Source organism: Lathyrus oleraceus, chromosome 6 (assembly GCF_024323335.1).
Source record: "Lathyrus oleraceus cultivar Zhongwan6 chromosome 6, CAAS_Psat_ZW6_1.0, whole genome shotgun sequence".
NCBI lineage: Eukaryota > Viridiplantae > Streptophyta > Magnoliopsida > Fabales > Fabaceae > Lathyrus > Lathyrus oleraceus.
The window spans coordinates 517,654,276-517,674,643 of record NC_066584.1 but is presented as its reverse complement, the minus strand read 5'-3'; the positions used below and the strand labels follow the sequence as shown (position 1 = coordinate 517,674,643).

Below are 20,368 nucleotides of genomic sequence, written 5' to 3'. Positions count from 1 at the left end.
TCCATATATGATACTTAGAGACAATGTGGATCACTTCTTGATTGAGCTTCTTGCATTGGGGTCTTAAAATCTCGAAAATACATTTTCAGAAAAATCCACTAAAAATATTCAATAATAACGAGATTTTTTTGAAGATGTGTCTTCAAAGTATTTTTTTATAAAAATTAAATAAATCTCTAAAATCTAACTAACAATTTCAAATTTTCATAAAATATATTTTTTCAATGCAATTAGTAAAAGAAAAAAATAGAACGGGCTTAATTGGAGGCGTAACCCAACCCAATCCAAGAGAAGACATTGATAGTGTTAGGGCAACGCAACAGTAACCGAGAAAGAAGAAAAAAATGGCGAGCGAGAAAAAGAAGGTAAAGCGAAAAGGAAGTGATGAAAACGACGACGATAGAACCAAAAAGAAAAACAAAACGACGGAACCAAATGTAGAGCCACTTCGTTTCTTCGTGGATCAGTTTCAAGCTTCCAACGGTTTCCACCTCTCTTCCATCGAACTCGAATCCCTGAAAGATACAACCATTTTGAAGCTATCGAATTCCCAAACCACAGATACTGATTTAGATGTGAAATTCATGGCGGGTGATGTTAAAGCTTCGTTTGGTGATTCATGGAGAAAGGTTCTCTGTGAAAGTGAAGTTGTGGAAGGAAAAATCTCTGCTGGTAGTCCTTCTGTTCTTGTTGTCTCTTACTCTGCTTTGAGATCTATTCACCTTTTGAAAGGGTTTCGCTCCGTTACGAAACAATGTAGTTCTGTTAAGCTGTTTTCTAAGCATATCAAACTTCAAGAACAGGTTGATTTCTTCACTGATTCTCGGTAAAATTGATATTGAATTAATGGATTCAGGATATTTGATTCTTGCTGAAAATAATTTATGTTTAGATACATTCATGTAAATTAGTTGAATAGTAGATTTTGAGTGTAGAAGTCAGGTTTAAGCTCAAGTTACAAACCCTAGATTCAACTCAAGTACAATCAATTCTAGAGGTCATAATCAATTATAAACCAAACACATGAAAATCAATTCTACACATTTAAAATTGCTTTTACCCCTATAGAGAAAGGCATTGATTCTTCATCAGCAGCTAGAAGTGATACATGTTTTATTCAATTGTAGTGCATTTTTCCTCATTTGATCCGGTTTACATGTTGTACTAGTGTGGATTTGTATATATATTACACATTGATTTGGCCTTATAATCTATGCAGATTTCTTTGTTGAAAAACCGTGTTAACATTGCTAGCGGCACGCCAAGCAGGTTGGTCATCTTGTATCATTTTGTTTAGTAAAATTAAAATTGTGTTTTCTCATTGATTCGAGATCAAATATTTCAGATTTTGTTTTTTTTGTGATTAAATTATAGTTAATCTTGTATGTTACTCTGACTCTAATGCAGGATTAAGAAGCTCATTGATATTGAGGCATTGGGCCTTTCAAGGTTAAAAGTACTTGTGCTTGATATTCATCCTGATGTAAAGGGTTTTTCCTTGTTTACCCTTCCACAAGTCAGGTATATATACCGATTTTATTTCTCTTCTAACTTAGAATCTTGTGAATTACATTGAATTGACCACCATTTTTGTGAAGCTAACCTTATTGTTGTTACACAATATAACTTTCTGGCAGAGATGAGTTTTGGGACTTGTTCAAGAATTACTTTTATCAACCGATGATTCAGGGTGATCTGCGCATTTGTCTCTACGGTCCATGCAAGCCGGCTGCTGGTTTAAAAGGCAAAAAAGGAGTTCCCGTTCCTGATGAATAATGTATGGCGTCGATTATTAATCATATTTGTCTTGTTTTAGGGTTGTATACTTACATTATCTTTAAATATCGTCTGCTTAAGCGAGGAGCTTTCAGAGTTGTAAGTTCATGTTGCATGTGAAACAAAACAGAGTAAATGACAAAGCGGGTGGACAGAGGTGTTGTTAACACTTAACTAGACTTCTCTATGAGATTTTCAATAGAGTCCTAGTTATATTACCACACCAAAAGACAAGTACACTTACCAATTCTTACAAACTTTCCTCCAATTTAGTATTCTTTTATAAGGATGCCATTTTTTTGCACAAGAGAGTTAGGTTATGTATCGAGCGCCACTTTAATCTGTTGTTCGATTGAACAGTTCGACTTTAATATTGTATATTTTTCTTTTCAATTTTTCAATTGCTCGCACACTTTACATTCTATTGCATAACAGTTGATGTGTGCTTTTTTTTATAAAGATATATTGGATCTAGAATTTGATGAGGCTGGATGGGTGGTTCCTCTAGATTTGAAGCATAAAAAACCCTCCAACGAGTTAATTTATAGTATTCTTGAAGCAAACATTTTGTTTTGGATTCTCACATTTTTTAGTTAATTAAAATAATAGAGTTACATAAAATCGTAAGGTAATCAGCTTTTGTGGTGATTTTTGTCAAATGATATGTTATGTTTTGCACCTCCTGGAGTCATGCATTTTGAAAGCGATTAACAAAATCGGAGTTTTAAGAAATATATAGTGTCGGAAAAATAGTACCCGAATATAGAGAATATTATTTTTTTGTCTTGTGTGTTGGTAAGCAAAACATGTGAATTTGAGTGGCTTGACGAACACTTATACTTAAAGATTAGACACTCTTTGTATTGATCCTAAACAATTTTAATTTCTTACTGTGATAAATCTGCAATGGTTATAGTTCGTTTCCACTGGGCAGGACTTTATTTGTTGTGCTGTGAATGAAAATAAATCAAAATATATGTATTGTAGTCCAAAAAAAAATCGATGTAAAGATCACATAAAAAATTCTCGTCTTGAATTAGTTTTATTCTATAGTTTGAATATGTAATTATCGTATTATATAGATTCAAAGTCTCTAATTTGAGCTGAAATTGACAGAGCATTCTGTAGGATTTAGAATAAATTCTTATTTCTAATGTGTTTGGATTCTATGATTCAAATATGTAATTAACATATTTCACCCATTCAAATTCTATAAGTTGAACCAGTATTTTATCAAAATATCACAAATTAACTATTAGAATTTAAACACCAAAAACAAAATTTGAATTCTAAAATCCAAAGAAAATATTTTTAAAATTTTGAATGTACAATGAACAAAGAAGAATTTGTTTTGTATGGTGTAATAATTCTTAATCACTCGTTCATATTTGAAAGATGTTTTTTTCTTTCTTTCAGAATTCAGTTTATTATTTATTTACAAACTATACACTTAACAAAAATAAGTTGTATTATTTAGATATAAATTTAAATATGTGGCCGGATACAATTATTAATTGATGATTAATATGTAGGTTTTATTTTATCATAACACTTACCGTAAAAAAATCATAACAGCTGTACAGGAGTGTTTGAATATAATTTATGTTGTTAATTTGTAGTAGTATATTTAAATATTTAAAAACTATTATTAATATATTTATTTATGTTAAGTGAACTATTGACTTAAGTCATCTGTTAGATGTGAAACCGTCAGATATAACATTTCTCAATAAATTTTATCTAGGATCATATATGTCATCCATTTAAACTTAAACCTTGTTTAAAATTATCTATTATCTATTAGCAACACTTGGAATGTGATTCACATTATATTGGAGCCTTCGATCCATATCAACCAAATAACCAAGAAAATTTGAAAGTTGAATTAAACCTCAGTTATTTACCATAAGCTTGGATGCAAATCCTCTATTATAATCCCTTGAAGAGGTCCAGGAACCGGGTTGTAAGTATCAATGTAAGAATGCAACAATTACCACTACTAATTTTACCATCAAAGTACTAAAACATTAAATCTAAAATGTTCCATATGATTGTGAGATAAGCTATGTATGGAAAATATTATGAATGTTGGACTGTACATGATGCTGAAAGCCGAGTAGTATTTCTGTTAACAGAGAATACTACAAGACAATTTTTGAGGAAAACACTAATAAACTAGAAATGATTCAAAGACTCTTTGAAAAGGTCACTCGCAGTGGAAACTCTCTATGCTACTACTTTTGTGTTCCAAAAAAGTACTTCAACCTTGTGACAATCCATACTTTATGGTACTTTCTACTGAATTGTGGAAAACTATACTCCTACTTCTAAGAATTTTTACTACCACACATTATTAAACCGTAAACCCAGGTTCAATAAGGGTTACCAACAAAGTTTTGAGAAGGAAATCCAGGTTCAAATCCTGGAAACTAAAGTAACTAACATAGTAACATATGCCTACAATAGCAAAAAGATGCAGATAAATGCACGCAGCTAATTGTCACACTGGATTGAGAGAGAAGTGATGCTGGGGCTAGTAGGAACACCTAGAGATTGGCCTAGAGAAAGGGCTTCTGATACTCCCAGCATGGTTATGTGTTTTACGTCTTGGAAAAGATATCGTTTGCTTTGCATATGGAAAGCAAGTCCTTTCAACAATAGTACTAGTGTTTATACAGGCCACAACTATTCATATGTTGTATTCTTGTGGGTCACTTGGGCCAAGAACCATAAATTTTAGCTTAAAATTTCTGTTAATTAATTTATTATGTAAAAAAATTAATTAATTAAAATCAATTGTGTAAAATAATATTAAATAACAAATCATCCTAATTCAAAACTAGAGTGGAACCATGGAAATCTCAATAAAAATTAAGTTCGGCGACCAAAAATCTAGTTTTTAAAAATTAAAAAAACATCAACTAGAGGACCAAAACTACATTTAAGCATAGATTTAAATAATTAAAAAAATAGATGATAATAAATACTTAAAGGGATACTAGAAAAAACAATATTAATAGTTTTTTGGTATTGCAAAAAGACTTATATTTTAGTACAATTTTTTTTTCAAAAACGACTTATAAAAATCTTTTAACATTTTCAAATTTTGTTTAGTTTATTTTCACATACTCTTCGAGACAACTTATACATAATAAATACTTACATGGTAAACACTTAGGAACTTAGTTCAATTGTTGATTTAAACAGACCTTAATCAGAAATGGAGCAGAAACCTTAATGGTGGCATCTTCCAATTAAGTAGCAAGCGAGACCAATGAAAATCCCAAGAAAATGTCCATAGACCTCAGAGTAAAGATTTATCAGAAACTGTATATATACTAGTATCTTTAACATAGACACCTAATGAGATATCCATTGTGTATCTAACTATATCATATTATTCTGTAGACTATTTAATATTCATACTATCAATAATAACTACTTTTAATGGAAAATATGAAGGGGGAAATCCCTTGGTGATAGGTAGTTAATTCAATGGTGACCTGATTGCCTCATCCACTTTGTAGCTGACCACTTCTCCCCAGAGAGTACCGGACATCCTCCATGAACACTATTCGAATCTGACTTTCCATCCAGTCCCTGAGAATACCAACCACAAATATATTGTGTAGAGCATTTAAGAAATCCGCATCAATGATCTCTTTAAAACACAGTTATACTAACCATACTCCAGAAAAGCACTGCGTTTCCTTTAATTGGTTTCACACATGTCCCTTTCGACAATTTTCCACCGCAGCTACATTCGCCTGAACCAGCCTGAAATGCATTGCAAACCAACAGCAGCCTTGAGTATAGTCGAAATGTCTTACTAGAGTGTTTGATAATATTATCACACCACATGGTAGATAGCTAATGCTTGCATTTTACGCATTGGCCATGTTTTTCAGGTTATAGTCAAGAAATCAATAAACATTGTCATTCAGGAAGAAACAAAGCACTAAGAGTAATGTGGAATAAGATTCGAGCAGTGAAACATAATCACATCACTATAATCATTGGACACTCCCGCTTCTTTTCTACTTTCAAAACCCGCAATAATCAAAATGCAACTCTATCAATGATAGGAATGTGGAAAGGGACAAAACACAATTTTGATAGTTCTACAAACTAAACAAATATATAATAATATAAAAAGATACATGCATTTTGGTATTCGTCAGTTTATTTTCAGTTAGAGCCTAGAGTTAAGATCCATGGACAATTGTGGCATCAATTTGCCACTAATGTATGCTTTAGATTAAGGCTACTCATATGCTTCAAATCAATGTCTACGGCATCTACCTAAACATGCCAACGTGATAGTTCAAAAAATGAGAAGCTTACCATTGGGAAATGTGTTTCTCCTCCCTCAACATTGTCACCTAAATACATAAGCATTGTAGCTATTCGCTGCCCACCACGCTTCAAGTTGAACTGTCTCCCAAAAGAAAGTCACAGAGAAGTGAGGATGATTTATTGAAGTCAATTGAGGTGATTTTCACGCTTACGATAAATCTATAATAATGAATATATCAAAGACAGGAATAAAACTCACGGTATCAGCAAAATAGTCATGATGGGGCCTGTAAAACTGATTCTTCTCATACCTGTGCTGCGGCAGATGTTAGATTGATACTCGCAAAACCCATCAAGTTCAGGTCTTATTAAAACAATAAGTCATATCCTCACCTTAGGACTTGCATAAGCTCTCCATTTTCAACTGGTACTTGAGAATAGACAGAAATTCTTTTTTCAATTGCCTAGTTGAGAAGTGGAACATATTTTATCAGACTGTACAACTAGTAATCAATAAAATATTAATCAGATGAATGTAGGGATCAAATTGTTCTCTTCCTGATTGTGACGCAGTCACGCAATAGGTATCAAATCTAAAGGACCATAGGTGTGGCAGTGTCTCAAAAATTAAACTAGTTACCATTAACCACCCAAAAGGTGTTCCTTAGTATCAGACCATAAAAATTATAAACTGTCCAATATCAGACAAATCAGCTGGTGTAATCCTTAACGCTCATTTGATAACAAGACAATGAGGTCAGAGTTAGAGGTAAAGTAAACTTGATAACTTACTTGTATCATAGGATATTTTCTCTCTTCACCATTCAAAAACATACCAGAGCTTGTTCTGACATCACTCTGGACTCCCTGTGGAAGATAGAAATTTCATCATGGTTTGTGAAGAAATGCATGTCCAGAGAAGTTAATGACCCCCACATGCTAATACAATACTACAAAATAAAAGTACTTATTCTGATGGGCTAAAAATTGTCCAAATAACCTCAAGACTAAAACTGTGGTTATACATATCAGCTACTTTTGCCAGTAACTTTAGAAAAACTTTAGTTTCTCAGCAAGTTTAACTCATTCATTTTTCCCTCTTCATAATTTCAAAGTAAAAAGCACTGTTGCTTAACAATGGTCATACACATAATCACTTCGTACAGGTTAGTGACACAATTCTATGTTTATATATGTATGAGCTTATTTGGCCGTGTTGTTGAATTAACAAAATTTTCATTTAATCTTGAAAAATGACATTTGTTTTAATTCTTCACAAGGTGTTTGTTAAATTCCTGAAGTGTTTCTATATGGAAATAGAGAAACAAATCTTAATTTAGGTAAAGATTGTAGAACGTATGACACATACGTCTTTGTTTTAGGTACCTTGGGTCCGCCAAGGGAGATGTTAATCATAGGATTCAAGTAGAGTGGACGAATGCTCCGGATGTGATCTAAAACATAAATGGACCACTCAGAACTCAAGGAAAATTTTAGTGCACTACTCTAAGATATGTGATGTTGAATAGGACTAGATGTTGGGCTGTAGAAAACTTTTAGAATTTGGGCTTTAGGATTAACACAACCACTAAAGCTAGCTAAGCGGTGAAGATTGCTCAAGCATTATAGTTACAAGGGCTACTTAGGACATATCATTAGTCGACACACACCTCTCACATCCATTATTGGACATTTAGAATGGGGACAATCACAGGTGGAATAACAGGAATCTCGACATAACCCATCATGTTCAGGATTTCAACACCCCTATAACTTATTATACATGTGCATCTAATATACATCCTTGATTTGATAATACTCACTATGAGTTGTTTACATTAGAGGAGTCAGGTCCCTTAACTAATTCCAAGTTCATATTAATAAAAAATCAAGAGAACAGAGACTGTAAACTGTAAGACAGAAACTCAAACCAGAGCTCGTGGGGGCTTAAATAAGGAGTCTGAACGCCCAAAACAGATTGGGAGGTAACAAAGATTTGAGAGAACCAATATAGATAAAGGAAACAACAATGGAAAGCACTTACAGGAGAAGCACAATGAATGCGAAGTCAAAAGAGAAGAAAGAGAAAACAAAGTAGAATATCAACAACAGAGAAACAGAGCATGCAAAATAGTCACCCGAAAAACACTAGAATAGCACTTTTCTCTTAAAAAAGAGGGAAGGAATCCCATCCCTCCTAAAAGTCAGTCTACAACAATCAAATAACATTATCACACAGGTAAAAGAGGGTTTTTAGCAACCCTGGCGTTTGTGAAGGTGAAGTGCCAAGTTTCTGAGGTTCTCCTGTGAATAGCCTTTGTGAAGGTTTTGACCCAAAATGTGGCGTGACAGATGCAAGAAATTGCAACCATAGGCTCCTTCTGCATTATCATGTTGTTATAGTGTGCTATTGACAGGTAAAAGAGGATTTTTAGCGACCCTAGCATTTGTGCAAGGTGAAGTGCCAAGTTTCTAAGATTCTCCGGGGAATAGCCTTCGTGAAGGTTTTGACCCAAAATGCGGTGTGACGTGGATAGAAGAAATTGCAACCATGGGCTCCTTATGAATTATCATGTTGTTATAGTGTCCTATTGACAGCTGTGGTTCGGGCATGTGTGAGAAAACTTAGAATTGAGGAGTGCGTGATACAATTGTACTATACTCCTACACCGTAAACAACACTCCCGCCATATAATAAGATATAGATATACTTAAATTCATTCACGGTCTTAAAAATGTGTGGTTGAGCCTAACTCAACCCTACAAACTGGGTTTGTAGGGTGAGGATTGCCCCCAATTATAAATACACGTTCAGGCCATAGATTGTCCGATGTGGGACTCTTTACACCCCCTCTCACGTCCAGGATTTGCGTCTGGGGCGTGGAACTAAATGGTGGGTGGCTCAATGGATCTTAAATCAGACTCTGATACCATCTTAAGAATGTGTGGTTGGCCTAACTCAACCCTACAAAACCAGCTTGTAGGGTGAGGATTGTCCCCACTTATAAATACACGTTCAGGTCATAGATTGTCCGATGTGGGACTCTTAACACACGGTAACAATGTTTTCGTTTTAGATCTCTAGCTTTTTAGCTTATTCTGTTAATATGAAATGATTTGATATGATTGGATTCTTGCATGCTCATGTAATTATAAATAGAAGCAATACAACGAAGAATGGCAAGAAGCCATAATTTCTGACATATTAAGGCTTCAAAATCTCCAATTATGAAGTATATTTATGGAGGGAGTTGAAAAACTTGTCTAATATAGGGATAGTCCGTGAAAAAGATCAAGCAACTATTTCAAAGTAAATCTTCATTAGGTTTGGATCTGGGGATTTAAGATGATGAGAGTAAAACAGAGGAAAGAGAAAAGGAAAATCTAAGCTAAGACTTAAAGGGTAAAGAGTTAGGTGCAGAAATAACTGTCTCAAAGAAACTGTTACAGATGTCCCCTACTGTAGATCAACTAAGGCTATGCCATACAATACAAAAAAGTACTATAGTAACAGTACTAAACTGAAACTAAATATATTACAGAACTCAAGTATATACCCCAACACTCTTAAAATACTCGATTCAGCTCTTCCTTTATTAGAGGTTAGGTATTATTAAGTAAATTTGTCATTCATCTCTTTTCCTTGTCCTACATAACACAGTTTTTTTGTAAGCATGGTCCTTCAATATTGGATTAAGCATTTAATAGTTTCCAACCTTATTTATTCATAAAAGAGAAGGAAGGAAAAAAAGAACATACTAAGTTATAAAGCAAATGACAACAATAAAGAAAGTTCAATTCAATTACCAATTTGCTTTCCATACATATACACTCTGTATTTCTTCCTAATAGGCATTTAGTAATTTATCAGATTTGTACAAGCTAAAATTTGGAATTCTCTAGGTGAGTTAGACATTAGCAAATGAAACTTAAACCCATTCAGAACATCTATTGATGATTATGACCACTCAAAATGAAATTTATAAAGAAAATAAATCTATGTACCTTTCCAGTCTTTACATCCACCACTGTTGAAACTTTCAGACGAGGGAGGGCGACTGCCCTAAGATAATCACATTCCTGTAAATATATAGCTTTAATATGCATCTGCAAAACATTTTTATTGGCAACTGAACATTTTTGAAGTACTTGTAATCGCCCGAGATTAGTATGTTATTCTTTAATTGCCCAAAATTTTATTACTGAGTACTGACTAACAAACTGGAAAGAATGTTTGTCTTGAAATGGAGAGACTTCATTGATTTTATTTTTATGAACAAGCCAATGGACCATCTAATAATAGTCTATGGTGTCCTCAGTTCTAATTCCTGAATTCTAATAAGAAATTCATGAATCACATCTATAATTCTAAATGCCCTTGGAATAGTCTAACTGAAATCGTTCTTTTAGCTATTTATAACTTAAAATGAAGAACATGTTTGCGAACATATAACTTGTGTAGTATATTAAACTGTACAAAGATTTAAATGGACCGAGTGTGAGATAAGAACATAATATTTTTCATATTACAACATGCATATACCATATTAAGCCAATTTATTTGAAAGAGAAAGCAAGCATTTGGGCCTATAATGTTGACTCTACATGAATAAATGAGCATCAGAAACATGATTTTAATCATGAAACAGCACTCGGAAAAAAGGACAAACCTCCGAGCTCAGGAAGTTATGCAGTAAGATAATTCGTGGAGACCAGCTAAGCACCTCAGGTTTAATCTGTATCAAAGATTGAGGATCAGAGGGGAATAATCATCAAAAGTCAAAACATGCAAATCAACTCTTTTCTCCCACATATGGAAACTATTTTTCATTGACAAAAGAAAATAAGCCAGTTAAAAGTTCAGCAACAGAGACAATGGTTAAATTAATGAGTCTAGTGTAAGCTGGAATACACAGACTAACAACAAGGCTTTCAAGCTCAAATATTAAGATAATCCTGATATGCAAGTATGCACAAAAAAGAAATCAAATGTCATCATAACAGAATTATTATACACACGGAGTATAGTCAAGTATTTTCCAACCATATACATTTAATTGTTCACAGAAATCTATTCTATTGTTTTCTGATGAAGCTTTCATATTTTCATGTTTTTCTGCACACTAAATGAGTAGATAATGCTATTTTATTCAATCTATTTTACTTGAAGGTCGTTTATTCTGCCAAAGAGAGATGAAAAAAGTTGAAAATATTAAAGTTTAGCAGATAAGAGGGGTACAGCATACATATCCAAGGCGTAATATTTCTGCTTCCTTGTCATTATTCCAATTTGGAATGCCTGAAAATTATAAGAAATTCTCAATACTTGTAAAAGGGAAATATAGAAAACTCCACATTGTTAACAAATTTAAAATTTTAAAACAATATTGATGGTATACATGCAAAATTATCATCACTTTTATCAAAAATATTTAAAAATAAATAAAATAATACAGTATCAATAAGGCACAACAATTGAAAATATGAGATTTTGTCATGGAAAAAACAAGAACAAAATTTGATATAGTATATGGAATTTGATTTGTTTCAGGCAAAATATTGCAAATGGTGGAAAGCATGTAGAACTACACCTGCATCTTGCCTGTGATAAAGACTTTAGTAGTTATGGGAATAATTCTAGGAGGTATCTACATCACACATTAAACCAATGAAAGCAATATACTAAGCATAAAGGTTGCGTATAAAACTATTTAGAAATATACTTTGTGAACTCTATATAAAACAAAAACCATACTAACCTCCAGGCAACTTAAGGTAATCTTTTCTCTCTAATCCACGTAATCTTCTAAATGGTTGAGACTCTGTACCTAAATGAACCAGTTAGAATAACAGGGCATATAGATTACAATCAAATATACAGGTCAAAATATATAACAACTAGCACAAATTCCCAATTTGGTTTCACCTTGTTAAACAAGTAAAAGAGAAAATCATCCACGGGCCTTCAACGAAAGTTAGTACATGATATGTTATTAAAGCATCAAATGACCAAATAGTCACCACCCCATTCTTCTATTCAGAATTTGAATTTTATCTGGAGATGGACGTGCTTGTGTATTGTTTATGACCCAATTCGAAACGTTCCGTCATGTGAAGCATACTAAAGTAGTATCGTAGAAAACCATTCATATACTTTCGGTCATCTAACCGAACAGCTTAAATTTTTAAAGCATTTAGTTGTATTATTTCTTTATTTTTAAAATCTGAGAACTGTTTTTCAAACAAAACAGGAGACTAAATATTATTAAGCTGCAATTGTGAGTATAACTTTATACCATATGAGTCTTCCAATTTTCGTATGAATGCCAATTGAGAGAGAGCACCTGCAATTCCAAATAGAAAAGAATTCATCACAGAATTATACAATGAGAAGCTCTTTATGTATTACTCTCTCCGTCTCATAAAAGGTATCTCAATTACATTTTTTTCTCAGTCTCAAAATAATTGTCCTTTTACAATATCAATACAGTATTTATTATCTTTCACTTTATCAAACCACTCTTTTAACTATAATTGATAACGGTAGTCTAGTAAATGATATTAATTTTATCATCAAAATCAATCCATCCAATCATTTTCTTAAAGACATTATTTAAGAGACGGATTGTCTGATTCATAGTTTATAGCTCGGTAGCACTGACACCTCTGAAAAAGATGTGTCTGTCTGTGTCCAAAACCGACAGTGACACAGCCACGTTTAAATTATTTATTTATTTCAAATTATTATAGTGTAACATATCTTAATTGAGGTGCAACAAACGAATTATACAAAAAAAATTGCACAGTTTATGATATTTTCCAAACAGTGTTGAAGAAATGAATAATTAGGGATTAGGTTATCTAAAGTGAGAAAATCAAAAGCATGATCTGGTATATAGATATGAAGAAGAAATTGCAGAATTGAATGAGCATTGTGAAGGTAGAGAAAAATACCGATAATCATTCCGATAGTGACGAAAGTGAGAAGTCCGAAAACGATCTTAATCGCCGGCGCCATGGTAAGTCAATTCGTCAACGTCAAATTCAAACTTCTTCTTCTCTCTCTTTCTATGCTGCGTTTTGCGTTTGCGTCTTCATTCATTTCTTTCCTTCATTTCATACATTCATTCATTATTTATGGATCTATATTAAATGTCACTTTTCTATCTTTACTTTAATTTGATGCCTATATACTATTAATGTCATCATTTTCTCACCATTTTAATCTATAACACCCGTTAATTTCTTTTTGGTTAATTATGCCGTAGATATGACACAAGTTATGGCATAACTTAAAGAAATCCATTTAAAGAAACTTTACACTGAAAAAATCAATAAAAATTTTTATTATATATTTTTATTAAAATTGGTATACAATTTTTAAAATATTATTTTTATGTTTAATTTTTAACTTATAACTTGAGACACAAGTTACTACAGGATTACCCTTTCTTTTTTATAATTGTTAATCACAAAAATATAATAATAATAATAATAATAATAATAATAATAATAATAATAATAATAATAATAATAAAAAATTAAAATAGTTTGTTTGGCCTAGTATTTTATTTTTTATGTTAGTTTTAATTCCTAAAGTCAAAATCTATAAAAATTTACTAATTTTATTTTTAAGAGTAAAAATAACACCAAAATATTATATAAGGACTCAAACAAAAAGATAAATAAGACTAAAATTAAAAACGCATTAACTTACCGAAATTAAAATATTATTTAAACCTATTAAAAATATAATTGTTGAATAATAGTGAAAAAGTGTATATCAATAAAACTAGTATTTATTAATTATGTAATTATTTTATATTGATCATGTATGTATAATATTATTTACATTCTTATATTATTATTTTAATTTTTATAAATTTGTACTACTATTCTAATATAAAATAATATATTCTTCAATAATTATATATGTTAAAATAATTATAGTAAAATTTATTTAAAATCTTCCTAATCATGTTAAAGTAGTCTAATAGTGATAATTTTTCTTATATATCTATTGAGCGGTAGATCCAACAATATTTAATAGTTGGAATAAAAAAATTGTTTGTGATATGCTCATATTTCCTTCACTAAGGTGAAGATGATCGAAAGTCGCTACCAGTGACCATCAATCCTAACTTGTTTTTCCTTGCCTAAGTGAATGTCGAGAATTTTTTTTTTAAATATCCAGAATTTTAAGAAAAATTTCAAAATTAACCCATTTTTCAAAAAAATTACAGAAATGGCCAATTTTTGCCATTTTTTACCCTTAGGCGCCACCCTAGTTGGCGCCTACCCTTAAAGGGTAGGGCAAGTCGCCACTAGGAGTGGCGCCTATGCCCAAACCCTTTTTTTTTTTTTTTTTTTTTTTTTTTAAATATTTTATTAATTTTTTTTTTAATTTTTTTTTTAAATATTAGATATTTGATAAATATATTTTTTTTTATAAATTATATTAATTTATATTAATACTTATATATAAATAAAATTATTACAAGATATATATATATTAATTTATATATATATTAATTTATATATATATATATATATATATATATATATATATATATATATATTAATTTAATTTATAAACAATTAATATTATACACATTTATCCTAATATATATAAATATTTATTTACAAGATATATATATATATATATATATATATATATATATATATATATATATATATATATATATATATATATATATATATATATATATATATATATATATATATATATATATATATATATTAATTTATATATATATTAAATTATATATATATTAATTTAATTTATAAGTAAATAATATTATTTATAAATTAATTTATATATGTATAAAGATATGATAGACAATATTTTTAAGATAAAGATAAAGATATAAAGATAATAAACAGAAAATTTTTTATTTAAATAATAGATAAGACAAATATTACAAAGATATGATTAATTACATATGATGCGGTCCCTTGTACGATCCGCACGGGGAGGTCTAGTTACTCGCCTAGACGGTTCACGTGGTGGTGGTGCTTCCCTATTACCACCCCTTGCCCTAACGCGCCCCCTTGCCGCTTGCTGTTGTGGTTGGGTCGAAGTCCCTTCAGTGCTGTAGGAAAGACGGGTCCCCTCTGCGCCCTCGAAGCTTTGTCTCGGTGGGACAAACTGACTACTGTTGGGTGCGCCCTCGAAATGTGGTCTTTGGTAGTTTAGGGTTGAATCGGGTTGGCCAAAGTGCAATGTTTGTTGGGGTGTGTAGTAGTCATGTTGGTAGTCCTCTTGTAGACCCGTGTCGGGGCTAGGTGGAGGACTGGAAGAGCTTGGGAAATTGTCGTGTTGGAAGTGTTGGGATTGGTGGAAGTAGGGGGATTGATATTGTGGTAGGTGTTGGGACTGTTGATGGTGGTGGGAATGTTGAGTTTGTTGTTGGTAGTCTTCATGGTATTGGGATTGAGTTTGTGGTATGTATTGTTGATTTTGTTGGGGGGTGGACATGTGTTGTGGTTGTTGTTGTTGGTAATATGGTGGTGGTGGTTGTTGTTGGTAATAAGGTGGTGGTGGTTGTTGTTGGTAAAATGGTTGTGGTGGTTGTTGTTGGTAATAAGGTGGTGGTTGTTGTTGTTGGGAATACTGTGGTGGTTGTTGTTGTTGGAAATATGGCTGTTGCATACGGGGATCGTCCAAATAGAACGGGTCAGACACAATCATTTCTGGATTGGTATTTGCTCTATACCATTCCACATATTCGCGTGTCGGCTTCATTTCGTTGGGCGCCACCGGAAATTGTAGAACATAGTGGGCACGGTCTTTCCACATTTTTCGAAACTCCTTAGCAAATTCCTTCCAATTTTGGGCATACCACTGGTGGCTGACTTTTTTTAGATGCCAAGGTTCCATAGACATTGGGGGGCCTGGGATTTCTTGATGCATTCCGAATTGAAGCTTGACACGGTCACTTTGGTGCATCTCCACAGTGGTGAACCGCATTATGGCCGTTTTTGCTGTCCAAACAGCTGCATCTTCGGGGTTGGGTTGATGTTCCAATCCCAAATATGGCCTCCAAATAAACTGCAAAGAAAAAAGTAAATATGTTATTTATCGAGAATGCATGACATTAATAAATCAGTTAGAAGTTGAGTGATTTAGTGGTAATACATCCTGTGCTCGGAGACGATCCAACAGTTGACGATAAAATATAATTTTATTTTTGGGGGTAAGACTGTAATCCAGTCCGGTTGTAATGAACCTAAAAAAAAAGATAAATAATATTAGTTACAAATATGTATAGAATAAATATATACAAAATGAAATAAGATCATAAATTTACCTAGTTGCGTAGGGGTAGGAGTAGTCATTAGGATTTTCTGGGGCTAGCCTCGGCAATCTCCACCACCCCCATGTTTGAAGCAAAAAAGCACATCCGGAAAATGTACAGTGCTCATTTTGTGCATTTTTACACAAAGAGCTATATAGGAATGCTAATACTGCAGAACCCCAACTATATGTGCTTATTCTATCAATGTCCCCGAGCAAACTCAAGTACATAAAATTTATGCTATTTCCCGTCCCTTCGGGAAATAGCAAGTTCCCAAACAATAGCATAATGTAAACCCGGGTTTTTATGACTTTTTCTTGTTCGGAGGATTCCTCAGTCAAAGTTATGGAGTCGTGGTACAATTGTAGGCTAGATAATTTAATACCCTGACCCCTTGCTTTGGCAGACCCCTCACCCTCGACCAGATCTACCCCCAACATCTGAACACATATTTGGTTAGGCTGTTGAACATTTCCGGTGACAGGCTTACCATCTATTCTAAGACCTAAAAGCATGTACACGTCCTCTAATGTGACGGTACATTCACCTGTTGGTAGGTGAAAGGTGTGTGTCTCAGGTCTCCAACGTTCACACAGAGCCAAAATGAATTTGGCATCAATGGTGGCATTTACGACATGCATTACATGACCGAAACCCGCACGCTCTATGTAAGGTACGCACCATGGGTCTGGATAAGGCATTGGGTGTGAACGTTGACGAAATTTCTTGGGATCCTTTAAAAACAAACAATATAAAAAATTATTATATTGGACTTTTAAAAAACTAACTACAAACATACGAAAGAGGCAATGTTCAAGAAAAACTTACGAATGAGGCAATGTTTGCCCTAGTTCCTCTGTGTTCTTGGCCCATGGTAAGAAGCGACATGACTGCAATGTAGGAAGAAGCTTGGTGGATGAGAAGTTTCGCCTGAGTTCTCTGAATAAAAGTGTTAGTGGTAGATGAAAACTTGCAAGAATGACCCTCTATTTATACTCTTTTTCAAGTAAACTGAATATGCAAAAATGTGACAAGTGTAAGGGATGCGTGGTAGTGTTGGCATGCATTGGTGGAATCTGATGATGCAGAAACGTGACAAGTGTGAGGCATGCGTGGGAATCTTGCAGAATAGGTGCAGACTACGTGGCAGTGTTGGCATGCATAGGTGCAGACTAGGTGGGAGTTGTCTTGTCTTGGGGAAGACTTGGTGGAATCTGATGACGCAGAAACGTGACAAGTGTGAGGCATGCATGGGAATCTTGCAGAATAGGTGCAGACTACGTGGCAGTGTTGGCATGCATAGGTGCAGACTAGGTGGGAGTTGTCTTGTCTTGGGGAAGACTTGGTGGAATCTGATGACGCAGAAACGTGACAAGTGTGAGGCATGCGTGGGAATCTTGCAGAATATGTGTCACACTGTACAGGTCAGATGAGAAGTTAAGTGTCACAGAGATAGTAGAATCCAATTTTAGCTTTGATATCCCCCAATAATTTATTTAACGGTTGAAATTTGACTTTCAAATATTTATTATTGTCGTGTACGCGTGCACTTTCAAATATTTATCAAAAAGAAAAACAAATAATTATATTGTAATTAAATTATTTTATGTTTTATTACAACTTTAAATTGAATACTTCATTTAGTTACGCCATACTAATTGGCGTATATGTGTTATAAAAGTAGAAAAAGTCCAAAACACCTGCATGGGATAGGTTGGAATGCATTAGTACAGACTAGGTGGGAGTGTTGCATTCAAGGGTGTGACACGTGTAAGGCATGCGTGGGAATCTCTGAGACTTGGTGGTGAAAAGTTCAGGCTAGGTGGGAGTTGTCTTGTCTTGGGGAAGACTTGGTGGAATCTGATGATGCAAAGGTGTGACAAGTGTAAGGCATGCGTGGGAATCTTGCAGAATAGGTGCAGACTAGTTGGTAGTGTTGGCATGCATTGGTGCAGACTAGGTGGGAGTTGTCTTGTCTTGGGGAAGACTTGGTGGAATCTAATGATGCAAAGGTGTGACACGTGGAAGGCATGCATGGGAATCTTGCAGAATAGGTGCAGACTAGGTGGTAGTGTTGGCATGCATTGGTGCAGACTAGGTGGTTATGGGTAATCGATCTTAAAATTCACCAAAAGTTTATTTGATTGGAATGAAAAAAATAAAATAAAACAATAACTGATATCAATATTTTGGTGTCTAAATATATTTCTCGAACACATTTACATTAGCATAATTTGTTACTATGATGCATAATAGAACAAAGCCACAAGCAGAAGCTGTCCATAGCTGTAACTCTTCCAGCCAACCCGAAAGTTCCATCAGCATGGAAGGATTCACATGACCCTGTGCTGGAAATGGTACGAATTGGTGGTGAAGACTTGATGGGGAACAGGCATGCATGGGAATCTCTGAGACTAGGTTCAGGCTATAGGTGGATAGGTTGGCATGCATTAGTACAGACTAGGTGGGAGTGTTGCATTCAAGGGTCTGACACGTGTAAGGCATGCGTGGGAATCTCTGAGACTTGGTGGTGAAGACTTGATGGGGAACAGGCATGCGTGGGAATCTCTGAGACTTGGTGGTGAAGACTTGATGGGGAACAGGCATGCGTGGGAATCTCTGAGACTTGGTGGTGAAGACTTGATGGGGAACAGGCATGTGTAACACCCCGATTAAAATAAGAGAATTATTTAATTGAGTTAATAGTATTTTATTAATTTAATTAAATAAAGTTGAATTATTGGATTATTATTATTATTATTATAGATATTATTTATTTTAATAATAATTAAATAAATAATATAATTGGAATATGAAGAGTGGAAGGGTAAAAGTGGAATTGGGTAAAAGAGGCCAAAGGAGATAACTGAAGGTTTTCATTTTCACGTATTTTGCCTCAGAGTCAGAAAAGGGAGAAGCGCTGAAGAGAAAGAGAAGGAAGAGGAAAAGGCCAAAGATTGCTCAGGGCTTCCTTCAATCCAAAGAGGTAAGGGGTCTGAACCTTATTAAACAATAATATGCTGAAAATGATGGAATATTGTATGAACGAAATTGGGATTTTAACCGAAGGAAATTCGTAGGAATTAGATGCAATAGTGTTAGAAATTGTGAGATAAAATAGGGTATGATTCGTGTTAGGTGATATGAGTGATTTTGTGTGAAATTGGGACTGTGAACGGTTGAATTGGACAGGTTCGTAGCAGAGAAAACCCATAGCAGATCTGGAAAACTGGATTCTGGTCATACGCGTATGGCACTAGGCAATACGCGTATGGGAGGGCTTAGGAAAGGGAGTTTTGGCGCTGGTACGCGCCATACGCGTGTGATACGCGTATCCCTGGATGTGGTACGCGTATGGGGTATGTCATACGCGTATGAGTGGAAGAGATGAGGTTTTGAACGTGAAATTGGTCTCTGTTGGTACGCGTATGGGTATGTGATACGCGTAACATACGCGTATGAGATGGGCATTACGCGTATGGATTTGGGCAATACGCGTATGGGTATAGGCCATACGCGTATGGGCAGACTTGTGGTTTTCCTGGGCTGTTGTTGTGCAGTTGTTAGTTGTTTCGGCTGAGCAAGGTGACTTAGCTGATGCATGACATACGAGGGATCGATTCCCGTTGTTTTGAGTAGTATAGATATTAGTAGAGTGTGCTAATACTGTGTTTGATTATGTGGCATGATGTGATATGCTCCTGTGATAAAAATGTATTAATGATGATGATGACATGACTATATGATGCTGTTGTTGCTATGTTGATTATGATGCATGTTTGATGTGCATGCATTCATGAAAGGCCGATGCCTAGTGATGAACGGACTGAGTTCCAATGATGTGGTTGACTCCGGGCTTGTTGAGAGGCTTAGTTCCTTGTGGGGAACTCGGATTCTATGGTGATGAATCTGGGAGTAGTGATCCTGTAGTTGGTCACAAAATGGGTATACCGAGTCGTGTTGAGTCATGCATGGGT

General features: G+C 34.0%; 2 protein-coding genes across 3 annotated transcripts; one reads left to right on the top strand and one right to left on the bottom strand.

Annotated features, from left to right (window-relative positions):
* The first annotated feature begins 274 nt into the window (after nucleotides 1-274).
* On the top strand, nucleotides 275-2,193 carry LOC127092345 (uncharacterized). Its single transcript, XM_051031201.1, has 4 exons — nucleotides 275-803; nucleotides 1,220-1,269; nucleotides 1,408-1,521; nucleotides 1,638-2,193. Exons 1-4 carry the CDS (start codon nucleotides 345-347, stop codon nucleotides 1,774-1,776), a joined length of 762 nt encoding a protein of 253 aa, XP_050887158.1. The 5' UTR covers nucleotides 275-344; the 3' UTR covers nucleotides 1,777-2,193.
* A 2,858-nt stretch (nucleotides 2,194-5,051) lies between these two features.
* Nucleotides 5,052-13,257, bottom strand: LOC127091444 (prolyl 4-hydroxylase 1). 2 transcript variants are annotated; one of them, XM_051030083.1, is made up of 12 exons: nucleotides 13,027-13,257; nucleotides 12,369-12,416; nucleotides 11,832-11,894; nucleotides 11,319-11,371; nucleotides 10,743-10,808; nucleotides 10,078-10,152; nucleotides 6,865-6,939; nucleotides 6,466-6,536; nucleotides 6,332-6,383; nucleotides 6,121-6,210; nucleotides 5,461-5,553; nucleotides 5,052-5,376 (listed from the first exon to the last, which is right to left on the bottom strand). In XM_051030083.1, the coding sequence occupies exons 1-12, from the start codon at nucleotides 13,088-13,090 to the stop codon at nucleotides 5,269-5,271; spliced, it is 858 nt and encodes a 285-aa protein (XP_050886040.1). In that variant the 5' UTR covers nucleotides 13,091-13,257; the 3' UTR covers nucleotides 5,052-5,268. The 2 variants fall into 2 exon arrangements, with proteins under 2 accessions (XP_050886040.1, XP_050886039.1); XM_051030082.1 differs by having other exon boundaries at nucleotides 11,832-11,900; nucleotides 13,027-13,256.
* Between the last annotated feature and the right edge of the window lie 7,111 nt (nucleotides 13,258-20,368).